This window comes from Anopheles marshallii, chromosome 2 (genome assembly GCF_943734725.1).
Source record: "Anopheles marshallii chromosome 2, idAnoMarsDA_429_01, whole genome shotgun sequence".
Lineage (NCBI taxonomy): Eukaryota > Metazoa > Arthropoda > Insecta > Diptera > Culicidae > Anopheles > Anopheles marshallii.
Window position 1 is genome coordinate 60,271,961 of NC_071326.1, and position 13,376 is coordinate 60,285,336.

At 36.4% G+C, this 13,376-nt stretch overlaps 1 protein-coding gene across 1 annotated transcript; it reads left to right on the plus strand.

Moving 5' to 3' along the window:
- The first annotated feature begins 318 nt into the window (after nt 1-318).
- LOC128709417 (uncharacterized) lies at nt 319-822 on the plus strand. The gene has a single exon (XM_053804412.1). It carries the CDS (start codon nt 319-321, stop codon nt 820-822), a length of 504 nt encoding a protein of 167 aa, XP_053660387.1.
- The last annotated feature ends 12,554 nt before the right edge of the window (nt 823-13,376 follow it).

The window sequence follows — 13,376 nt, forward strand, 5'->3', positions numbered from 1 at the left end:
ATTAATGAATTATTTTCTATTTCTTTTCAGTTACCGTCCACTACTGCAGACTGGCTGAAAATTTCCCAGGGATTTCAAGAGCAATGGAATTTTCCACATACAATAGGTTCCATCGATGGGAAACATGTAACCATTAAAGATCCAGCGAATTCCGGCAGCCAATACTTCAATTATAAAAAATTCTTCAGTATTGTGCTCCTAGCAATAGCGGACGCAAACTACAACTTTCTGTTTGCCGACGTCGGTTGTCAGGGGAGAATTTCAGATGGTGGGGTGTTTCAAAATAGCCCTATTTTCCAAAAATTGGAACGTCGGGAGATGAACATACCCGTTCCAGAAATTTTGAATTTGCCATACAGCATTGAAGTCCCATATTTCTTTTTAGGTGATCAGGCGTTTGCTATGAAAGAATATTGCCTCAGAACATATGGAGGAATGCATCCCGCAGAGTCGATGGAGCGGAATTTTAACTATCGACATTCAAGAGCGCGTCGTACTGTAGAGAGCGCTTTTGGAATTTTGGCGAAAGTGTTCCGGGTTTTAGCTAAGCCCATAGATCTAGAACCAGATATTGCTGAAAAAGTTGTTCTTGCAGTTGTAACGTTGCACAATTTTCGACGACGGCACACTTTGTATAATTATTCCACCAAATTTCTCCCTCCCACTACAGACACGCCATCTACATCAATGGAATTCGAACAATTCAATGAAGCATCACCCCCTTCAATGTTACCTTTCCCAGTAGTTGCATTACGACCAGCAAGAGCATTACAAAATATGCGAAACCATTTGGCACGGCATTTTTTGTTGAATGATCCTTAACCCTTTGCTCTACCGCAACCGCGACGAGTTTTGTAAAGTGAGCAAAGAGTGGGTGCAATGGTCCATCGTTAAACTGTTCGAAAATATATGTTTTTAATTTGTTGGACGTGGTAGAAGTAACTGGGATTAGTTATGCAAAAGGTGTGGTCATCTTAAGTTTTGCAGATATGTAACTGTAAGCATCATTTTTTAGAAATGTACAGATTTTCGCGAATGCAGGCAAACGTCAGATCACCTGTAAGGCAATATTTTTCCTTGGAAACTTGCAAAATTTCCGGTGCGCGTAAGTTTAACTCAGCAAACGACAGTGGGGTAGATCACGGGATAAGCCAGTTTTTTGTATGCGTTTTGACGTTTCCAGGCTTATAAGCTTACAGCTCTCCATACAAACTGCCAAGCCAGATAAGCCTGGGAATCGATGGTTAGATTGTTTTGCTTATGAAAGTGCTCGACAGCTACTCGACAAATATCAAAACAAAGCATTTTTCTAGCAGGTTTAAACTAGGTTAGGCCATATTTCCCATAGGCTTAGGATGTTAAAAAAGGAAAAAAAAAATACATCAATACGCATAATTAATAAGTTTTTTTTTATTTCTGGTGTTCTGGTGTTTAACAATAATTATTTTTATAAAAAAATCAGTTAAAAAAAATTGATCAAAAAAGGTAAATTATTATTTCAATTTACTTGCAGTTTTCCAGTTCACAGTTTATGAAGTCTACACATCACTTAAATATTGCCTTGAAAATAACACGAAACATAAATTATGCTTTAAAACTGAACCGAAGTTTGCGTCCTCCGATTATTTCTCTCGATTATATTAGCATACAGATGAACATACCGTTTGTTGTTGCGTTGTGATGCGCAAGCTCATTTAATTTAGCTCACCCTCGTAGCTTCTATCCTTTTAAAAAATATGGTGATGTATTACTTTCTACTTCATGGAACTGTTTCGTGCATTTATACATTTTTACCGTTTAATGTCAAACTTCAACAACACGGAACCCAAACTAAGCGATCTAGGGTAACTAACATTTTGTAGTCCTTTACTTTAATTAAACCCGTTGCGGTTTACCGTTGTACATGGAATTTTATATAAAAGAGCCTGGCATTCTGTTAGATTCGAGATTCACCGACTGCTTTAAAATTAAGCATGTGCTGTTAAGAATAAACAGAGATCTTAATTACCTGCACCATTTGGAATGTCAGTTTTGGAAAATGGGATGCTTGAGAGTGCTATACAATTTCTTTGGCTGAAGTATGCTTCTTTGATTGGTGTCCTTCCTTAATACAGCTATAGCACGAGGGGAATGATTCGAAGAAGTTTTCACACAACAGCGCAAGGTGTATGGAAATACATGTTCAACGAAACCTCCGTACTCTAAGCGTTGCCAGTTAGTTCGTTATAGCTCTTCTCTTCAAAGCCATGAACGTCCGTTTCTTATACTTCTCGATCTCTGGCTTACTCATGGTACAGCAATCATCGCTCGTAATGAGAACGTCATAACCATACTGACGGGAAGCCAGCAAATAATTCGTTCAGCCCTTATCAATCTATCAGCATTATAGGCTGCTTCGATGGTCAATCACTGTTTAAAAAAGTTTTTTTAGTGCCGCACCATGACCGTCATGATCTGGATTATATTCTTCGAGTCCGGCCGTATCAGTGTCTTCCACTTGCCATGTTCTTCATCGTTGATACAGTAAAATGCTTCGGATATATTCGCAACGTCGTTCTAAGGATCATGCTTCAAACTCGAACGTTTGTCAGTTAACACACTGAACACTCGAAAATGCGACATGCATGTGATTTCTCCTTTTATTTATACACCAGATTTAGCTACATACGGATCGCATACCAACTACACCGCCTACTTTGAACACAACTTACACAACACAACTGTGATGTTTCTTTAATCACTGTATTTAAACGAATGAGAACGAAAGAGCGAATGAGATATAATCCTTTGATTTTTTTTAACATGTGGCGTGACGGGTGACGGGTTAGTTGTCAGCATCGGATTGAATTCTTGAGTTCTTCGCTTGACTCAACAATTGATAATTTTTTAAGTTGAATGTTTTTTTTAAATGTTGAAATAAAGGAATTTCATCCTTTACAAATCGCATAAAATTGTTTTTGACTCACGATACTTGTGGAAATTTCTTAGCTTGTATTTACGTATTCCCATAAGTATGAGTATAAAAAACGGTTGAAACATGCTTGAACCAATCTTTTGAAAGACTTGTAAATACCGAGTAGGATTGATATGCTCATAAAGGTTTTTGAACCGGCTTTTCTTGTTAAGACGGCTCAATTGACTGAGATATAAACAAGGTTAATTATTATAAGTATCTATGTATATAAAAAATGTAGATACAATTTTAAACTAAAATAAAAAATAAATATCCTGAAAATCTCGGTACAGAATACCTAATGTCATTCTTTATGTCAAAAATCTATGTCCATATGTGATTGATGCAACCCGTTACCGATTCGCCGCTCGAAATCTGCTCGATTATTTGACACATACCGGCTTAAGCTTAAGCTTTCTAACTTTTGGGATGATCTACCTCAGTGTTAGGAATCCTCGATGTGATTTATAATCAGAGGGGACAGCCGAGCGGAAAGGGTAAACGATATAATATTGTTACTTACACTGTTAATCGATGGCTGCGGTGCAACCGAGTCATGCAAAAACGCCATGTGCTCGTAAGCGAACCATGTGTGTTCCAGAACCCCAGCTCCTGAAAGACAATACAACAAGAATACATGTCATTATCCATAATATCACAACGGACAACAAATCACAGCAATACAGTAATAACACCAAATCGAACGAACCCTAAAGAACAACAGAAAGGCAATACGGCAAATGCTATCTTCAACTGTGAATTGTGTTTATAAATCAAATATATTCAATTATTATTTGTTATTGTATTGTGGCTGTAGAATTTATTTCCTTTTTTCGCGTATAGATAATTTCCGAGCGGACCTCTGCAGCAATCTGCCGTATTCTTTCTTTGTTCGTATATTATTCATAATTTAAGATACTTTTTTTGCAGGAAAACGGCAACAAAAATTAAAGCAAATGTATGGAAAATCAAATTAAAAGGCACATTGTTGTACAATCATGCTTGAATAGCGTGCTACAGGTGGCCAAATTTTAAAATAAATGCGTATATCCGAATCCGCAATTACGAAGCACCGTGTATCTCGGAGCCTTTCTATGTGACAAATGAGTACTATAATATGGAACGATATGGTTTTACTAAACTACAAACTTTGTATTCGAACTAAAAAACGACTGTATACACGAATGTTGAAATAAGAATATGAATGGAATGTTCTTACCCGAACCAGTCGTCAAGGTCTTGGCCATTTCCTTCCTTGTCCGACGGTAAGTGTTTAGCAAGTTCTTCCACTTGCTGCTGCAGTCGCTGGAAGTTCTGCCGATAGTGACACCGATTTGTACCCATGCCTGGTTTTGCAGCTCCCGGTTTTTGTGCTGCCGGTCATCATCCTTCCACAGGCATGGGTACATTTTCACCAGCTCAATTAATGAAAGGATTTCCTCCACTTCTTGAATTGGCTGCAACATCAAATTAGTCATTAATTTTATGTTGGAATTAATATTTCTATAAATTGTAAATTTTTTACGTTTTTTATGTAGCGTTTTGGAACATCCATATTTGCCATTTTTTAAATTAAAAAAAAAATACAAAATCCACACGTTGAAGAAAGAATCGCACTAATTTTACCAGCCGTTTGAATGTATACATTGGGCTCAGAGCATAATGGTTAACGTCAAAACAGTAAAATTTCATTCCCATGTTCAATTTGTTCGAACTCAGTCACGAAATAGATAAAAAATAAAAGCATTAAAAACAATTCAATAACGTAATTTTTCCTTGAACCATTCAATTGCAATATTATTCATTGATACCATATGAAATATCGATCAGTAAAAAAAAAAATTTGACGCTCATCGACAATCCTGCATTTCCACTGTGGACATAAACAAATTTCTAGGAAAATAAAACCAAATTTCGCCATTCAAAAACCATTCAAACAAATCGCCATACGCCAGCATAAAAACCATTCTAGGACCTGCTTGTACTTTACAATACAAGAAAATAACACATACAAAATTAAATACCAAAAGTTTTGTGGGAAACATTTTAATTACTGCAATATTATACATAAATATCATTCCACTAAGACCAATATTTCTTGAAAATATTTACAGCTTACTTAAAAATGGTTTAACACCAGGCCTAGAACAATTACTGTCTCCTTTATATTTCAATACTATTATATTTCTTTGTCGTTGTAATTTTTGTATATGTCGTAATACCCATGATTAATCATAACAAAAATTAAAATCATTATCAGTTTCGGAATTATAACGGCGGAAATTCAAATTCGCGAGTTATCTCGTCATCGAACATGAATCAACTCCTTAACACTACAGGTATAACTTTTGCGATTGCCGATCTGACACCAACATCCCAGCAGATATCCCACATATTTGGGTTACGAGCCGCCGACGAGAGAACAATGGAAGACGGTAGACGTCAAACATCTCGGCAGATAAATATGTCACGTCTACGGCTGGCTTTACAATATCAAGTGAGAAACGCTGTAATATATCACAAACGTTATCCTACCTGCTCCTGTTTGGTGAGATTCGGCAACCTTCTTCCGGTTGTTTCGGTACTGGCTACGTAAATTTTTCCATTTGGTTTTGACCAAGGAAACATCCAATCCAATCTCCGAGCTAACCGAGCGCCAAGCATGTTCCTGTTTCGTGCTATGTTTGTAGTTTTTGTCCCTCTTATTCCATAATATCCAGCCGTCCAGCTCTGAACTTGCAATAAGCTCAAGCGTCGCTTCTTCGGAGAAAAAATTCTAAAAAGAAATAAAATTTTCAACACATAATTATTAATAAACACATAATACGATACGATAGCATTCCTATTTATAATTAGTAATAATTCTTCCAGCAAGTTTCTGTCATAGCACAATTGTCGAGAGAGAAGTATCGGGCAAGATTGTCCAACCAAATACCAAAATCCAGCTACCGAATCAATCCACCGTTGCCACTACTGGAACTACCAAACAACACCTATCTACCACTACCACGAACAATCTTTCGGCGGATTGCAACGGATTGGACAATTTTAAAGAAATAGAACAGTTTTATTTTAACCAAGAACGAAGGCCAGAAACGCGTATTTGAATCGATCTTAGACATAAAAGAGACAATTTGCTTATTCGATTATAAAAACATTAACAAAGCAGTTAAGGCAGACACTGGGGTAGATCACGATCTAAGCCAGTTTTTTGTATGCGTTTTGACGTTTCCAGGCTTATCCGCTTACAGCACGCCATACAAATGGCAAGCCAAGTTAAGCCTAGGAAGGAAGGTTTAGATTGGTTTCTCAATGAAGGTACCCAAGTACCCAAAACCCAAACTCGACAAATGTCAAAACAAAGAATTTTGCTAGCTGGTCTGAGCCAGGTTAGGCCATGTTTCCCGTGTGCGGAAAAGGTAAACAATTTTTTTTTACAAAAACAACTAAAAAAGATTATTTAAATAATCAGACTTGTATATTATTTCATTGCATTGAAATTAAAATCAAATTACTAAACTTAAATCGATTTTTCTCAAATTTTAGTTTCACAAAAATGATCCCTTGTGTCATTCTTTATGTCAAAATGCTATGTCCTTTACGAATCTGTACAGAATGATACAGCCCGGTACCTGGATTATTTGGCAGATACAGGCTTAAAGCTTAAGCTTTCTAACTTTTGGGATGATCTACCCCATTGTAAGGTTTGTAAATATGCTACTTACGCTCAGGTTTTTTGGCTCCTTCTTCGGCGGAATTACTACGTTTGGTTTGTTATCCATCTACACACATTGTAAAATCGAATTTTAGTGTTTTATTATCAAATTTCATCGGTAAAACTTACTTTTACATTTAATCTACACAATCACTTCACCGGCACAAATCATCACCTAAACACGAGTAAAGGTAGCCGGACACACTAGCTATAAGTAGCCAGCTACATTTGACAGCCAGCGATTTTCCTTTGTTCTTCAACGGGGTTCATTGACGTAGATGCAGCTACAAGTAGCTAACGTTTTCGGGCCTTCTGCGGTCGCTGCCGCTGTGGCTGTCAATCGTCGGTTGTTGTAAGGTATGTTGTACGTCGGTACAAGTTGTAATTACTATTTACTCTCGAATCTATTAAATTTTGAAGAAAACATTCTTGTTTAGACGAACACAGTAATCTGATGTGTATACAAGTTTCCGCAGTACGCGATTATGTTAATATGTTATATTTTGTTTCATCTAGCGATTTTACCATTAGAAATACAATTAACGGGGAAATTCTTTACACGTAATTTCTTTCAATGTTAAAAGGTAAACAGTGCTATGCGCTAACCAAGTGTATTATTTACGAAATTACGTTTACGCAATAATTTCCCATATAACACGTGCAAGAATTGGAAGGTAAACTATAGTGTGGCCTTGAAATGCATCGGCAGCGTTTGTGTGTATACTGTGTTTAACAAATAACATACCTTCAATAATACTCGCCGTGATGCTCCTGTTAGATCATAACAATTGGAAAATCATAACAATGTTTGGTTTAAAAACGCCGGTTTCAACGACGGAAACTCAAATCCGCGCATTATTTTCTCACCGAACATGCATCAACTCGTTTACCCGACTAGTATAACCTTTGCGGTCGCTGAGCTGTCAGCTGCGTCGCTGGCTCGTATCCCGCATATCTGGGATACAAGCCGGCGACGAGAGAACAATGGAAAGCTGTAGACGTCAAATGTAGCTGGCTACTTGTAGCTAGCGTGTCCGGCTACCTTATTAATACAATGTCGATGTCAACAGTCGATTTGAAATTACTGCTGTCAAAAGTCTCCTGCCAGTTCCCTGCGAGTTTCCATCTGTTGCGGGAACCGAGTAGCTCAGATCTCCTAGCGAGAGTCCGCTAGGTGGACGTGAACAGTAACAAACACTATCTATAAAACTGTATGGCAGCGCGCTTTCAGCTCTCGAACAAGACAAACCAGACCACACGACAAGAACAAACCCGTGTAATCGTATGCAGGTGCACTGTCAACTTGTATCGAACATCCCACACAAACACGACACAAAACAAACCAGTTAGGTTTTGTCTGGGATGTCTGGCTCCTACCCTGAGAGACTATCTATACCTTGATAAAAATGCTGCTGTCAAATGTCAACCGCGTTTTTCGTTCGTTTATTTGTTTACAATTGTTAAATTTTCAACGTGTTTAACGGTTACTTCGGAAGCTAAAATAAAGCTAATAAAAAATTACTCAAAAAGAAGTAAGAATGTTTGTATTATTTCAAAAAAATTCTTGAATGCTCAAATTAAATAAATAGAAATTTCTAACATAAGACGGTTGATCAGATCGGACATACCGTACCGTACCGAACCGTGTACCCTATTTCCCCGTGTCTAAAAAATTGTACCCTATGAAATTGGCAACTAGAACACCATGTATCTGTTACTTTCAATACAATTTCAAAAGAATATATATGTTATCGTTAATAACTTGTTTTTTTTTTGTAGTCATGGATAACATAAATATCGAGCAATTGATAAGCGAAGTTCAGGAGCGGGAACCGTTGTGGAGTCCAGTAAATGCTGGATATAAGAACGTGCTGGTACAGAAACGGTTGTGGAATGAAGTAGAAACCCGTTAAGGAATGGATGGTAATTATATTAGTATTTTATACATGTTATCATGCATCTACACCTAGTGGTCATCACAGATACGATTGCCAACGTACCTTTAATTTACCATGAGAATAGGTACGTTAGCAGGTACGTTGTTGCGAGGTTCCCATAATTTGTGAGGGACTAAAATACAAGGTTCTCTTCTTGCTAACATACCTGAAAAGATCGCTAGGTGTAGATGCACGGTTATACTTTCTTACATAACAAGTTGCAAGTACTGCAGTTGCATTTGTACAATTTGCTATCGTGGATAGATGATGTTTTGTACAGGATATATATTATTTTCTATATTAAACACAAAGGCCATAGAAAATTGGCCATCAGTGACTAGTTCCTTGTCTTCATGGTATTTTTTATTCATTATTTGTTCCTTCGTTTTTTAATGTACATGCTACACAAGCCTCCGATTATTTTAACCTGGACCTGTTCGGCCCAAAACGATCCCGATTGAACTAAAAAACGAAATGCATTGATTATTACAACTCAAAAAAAAGATAAGTATTGTATATATATACATATTTATGTATGTTTATATATATAAGCTTAACATAGAAAAAGTAGCCATTAACATAGAATAACAACAAACATATTATTATATTAGTAATTAGTATGCATTTAGTTTTAATGTAATTTTGGGTTTTTTTTAACATCCACTGCTTACTAACACTGGCTTCAAAACATACTGATATTTCTAAGTTTGTATACATAAGTTTTTAATGGTTATAATCTACACTAAGCATCAAATACGTTCAAAAGATTACGAGCAAAATAGTATTGAAATATATCTCGTATGCATATTGCTCGTTGGCTTGAATGATTGAAACGTCGGCTTAACGATGGCGTTTCTTCCTCCTGAGTTATGGAATCAAACACTTGATATCCCTAACTTTCCCTAAAGTCGATACATATGTTGTGCAGCAAACATGTGGTCTTTACAATCGTATCTACATGATGTGGATTAACTTGCAGCTCGTTTTTTAAGCATCTCCATTTACTAACCAACATTTAAAAGGCGCATTCAACCCTGTGCGAAGAAGTAGGATTATTATAGAGACGCCACGAAGACGAGAGAGTCAGTAATTCGCCGACCGCCAAGAAGTGAAGACCTAATAAACTAACAAAACGTCACTCTTTGTTTGACCCTTCTTTTACATGTATTGTTTTCTAAAAACATTCCACTATCAGCTCTTCGTCCATAATCTCCTATATCTACAGTCAAAACCTTTCCTTTTGCATCTGCTATCGCTTGCAAATGAATAGAGTAAAAATGTTTATAGATATAAAACGACGATCCGCATGAATTGGGGCACTTAATGCGTACATGTTTGCCATCAATACAGCCGCATACGTTGGGAAATCCGGTTAGTGCTTCGAACTCTTCGGCGCTATGTTGGAATTGTAGCAGAGTAGGAACTGACATATGGATATTTCTCAGCATGATTCATATTGCTTCACATACCTCATATACAATTATTCCAACTCGTTGATTGGATATGCGGAACGAATATGTCAAAGCCCTGAAAGATTGTCCAGTTGAAAGAAACCTGTTGAAATAGTAGTTATTAATACATTTTTATATGACAGCCGAACTACTAAAAAAAGTGGCAGAACCTGCGAAATCAATACGCGAGAGAGATGAGGAAGTCAAATCTGCCAACTGGATCGGGAGCCAGAGAATTGGAAGTAAAATGGCGATACTTCCAAAACTTACAATTTCTGGCTCCTTCCTACTCGTCGGGGCCCTGTGTGAGCAATGTCGCTCAAGGGATTGAAGCGATTGAGGCGATGGAAGGTAATTATATAAGTCTCAGGATTTCGTGGGTGAACAACATATTAGTCGGGGCCAAAAAAACCAAAAGCAAACATCTGCATGAACTACTTGCTTTAGAGAAGGAAAAACTGGTAAAACTGACCGAAATAAAAAACAATGCCACTGACCCTTTTGCGGTCAGTATCTCAGCTGATTTGAAAATGTTATCTTTAATAAGGCAACTTCAGGCAAAACAGGAGATTCTTGAGGTGATCAAGAAGCACGTGATAGATGAGGAAGCTGAAATAGCTAATAATGAGGTAGATCATCCCAAAAGTTAGAAAGCTTAAGCTTAAGCCGGTATGTGTCAAATAATCGAGCAGATTTCGAGCGGCGAATCGGTAACGGGTTGCATCAATCACATATGGACATAGATTTTTGACATAAAGAATGACATTAGGTATTCTGTACCGAGATTTTCAGGATATTTTTTTTTTATTTTAGTTTAAAATTGTACCTACATTTTTTATATACATAGATACTTATAATAATTAACCTTATTTATATCTCAGTCAATTGAGCCGTCTCAACAAGAAAAGCCGGTTCAAAAACCTTTATGAGCATATTAATCCTACTCGTTATTTACATGTCTTTCAAAAGATTGGTTCAAGCATGTTCAAACCGTTTTTTATACTCATACTTATGGGAATACGTAAATACAAGCTAAGAAATTTCCTCAAGTATCGTGAGTCAAAAACAATTTTATGCGATTTATAAAGGATGAAATTCCTTTATTTCAACATTTAAAAAAAACATTCAACTTAAAAAATTATCAATTGTTGAGTCAAGCGAAGAACTCAAGAATTCAATCCGATGCTGACAACTAACCCGTCACCCGTCACGCCACATGTTAAAAAAAATCAAAGGATTATATCTCATTCGCTCTTTCGTTCTCATTCGTTTAAATACAGTGATTAAAGAAACATCCTTTTTGTGATCCTAGCGACAACATGTAAGTAAAAGCAATTAGGTTGTTAATGTATTGTGAAACACGTTGGTAGCCATGGCTATTATGTTTGATAGCCAAAAGTATATAAGTCATATGTAAATCAAATGACTGACTTTCAAGAAAATACCCGGCAACTAACGTGTTAAGCATAGATTTGAAATTTTCGATAATTGATACATTACATAGCATAGCATAACATAGCATTGATACATAGCACTCTCAAGCATCCCATTTTCCAAAACTGACATTCCAAATGGTGCAGGTAATTAAGATCTCTGTTTATTCTTAACAGCACATGCTTAATTTTACAGCAGTCGGTGAATCTCGAATCTAACAGAATGCCAGGGTCTTTTATATAAAATTCCATGTACAACGGTAAACCGCAACGGGTTTAATTAAAGTAAAGGCCTACAAAATGTTAGTTGCTCTAGATCGCTTAGTTTGGGTTCCGTGTTGTTAAAGTTTGACATCAAACGCTAAAAATGTATAAATGCACGAAACAGTTCCATGAAGTAGAAAGTAATACATCACCATATTTTTTAAAAGGATAGAAGCTACGAGGGTGAGCTAAATTAAATGAGCTTGCGCATCACAACGCAACAACAAATGGTATGTTCATCTGTATGCTATTATAATCGAGAGAAATAATCGGAGGACGCAAACTTCGGTTCAGTTTTAAAGCATAATTTATGTTTCGTGTTATTTTCAAGGCAATATTTAAGTGATGTTTAGACTTTATAAACTGTGAACTGGAAAACTGCAAGTAAATTGAAATAATAATTTACCTTTTTTGATAAATTTTTTTTTAACTGATTTTTTTATAAAAATAATTATTGTTAAACACCAGAACACCAGAAATTAAAAAAAACTTATTAATTATGCGTATTTATGTATTTTTTTTTTTCCTTTTTTAACATCCTAAGCCTATGGGAAATATGGCCTAACCTAGTTTAAACCTGCTAGAAAAATGCTTTGTTTTGATATTTGTCGAGCAGCTGTCGAGCACTTTCATAAGCAAAACAATCTAACCATCGATTCCCAGGCTTACCTGGCTGGGCAGTTTGTATGGGGAGCTGTAAGCTTATAAGCCTGGAAACGTCAAAACGCATACAAAAACTGGCTTATCCCGTGATCTACCCCAATGCTAAGCGATTTAGATTAAGTTAGTTATGTTTAGTAGATGAGTATAGTTAAATTAGTATAGTGTGGTAGTTTAGTTAAGTATATAATAGTATAGTGTAGTTTATATAGTGTAGTGGTAGAGTTGCATGAATTTGTTTTTTTAATTAGGCTAGTTAGGTTATTCTCCGTTTATTTAGTGATTTAGTTACATGAATTTCTTTTGTAGTCTATAACCTGATTCTTGACCACCTCAAAGATATCCACAGATCTGCTGTTTTGCCTGAAGTTTTTTTTTCCAATAGTTTGTTTGTATAAGTTCTTAGTGTAATATATTTTAGATAGTTTCAGAAATTCTGTTACAGTTAGTTTAGTTTTGTTATTTTATTATTTTGTTTTTTGTTACATGAAATATACTTTTGACAATATAAAGACCATATGGCACGTCTGTTACCGTCTTTTTTATCAGGGGTGCCAAATCAGGGGTGCCGCGGGCCAAATCCGGCCCGCCAGCTGATTTTATCCGGTCCGCAAGAAATTTGTAAGACTCATGAAGCACACAAAAACATCATCAGTTTTTTGTTTGTCCTGCGAATCAAAATAAATGCCACTGTGTAATATCTCTTTACAGTTTTCGAATACATATTTCGTAGATTGTTCTATAACCTTTCGAGGTTTCATAGCCTTTGTGGAACGACAACCGGAGGTTTCATAGCCTTTGTGGAACGACAGCAATGCCTTGCAACGGGGCTCGAGAATGACAGAGTGTGACAGACGAAATTCTCGGAACATTTTCACAATTAACAGATGTTATGATGGTTTCCAACCGGGCAGTGTTGGAGCGAGAAGTAGCTATAAAAAGTTCGAAATATCAATACCGGCA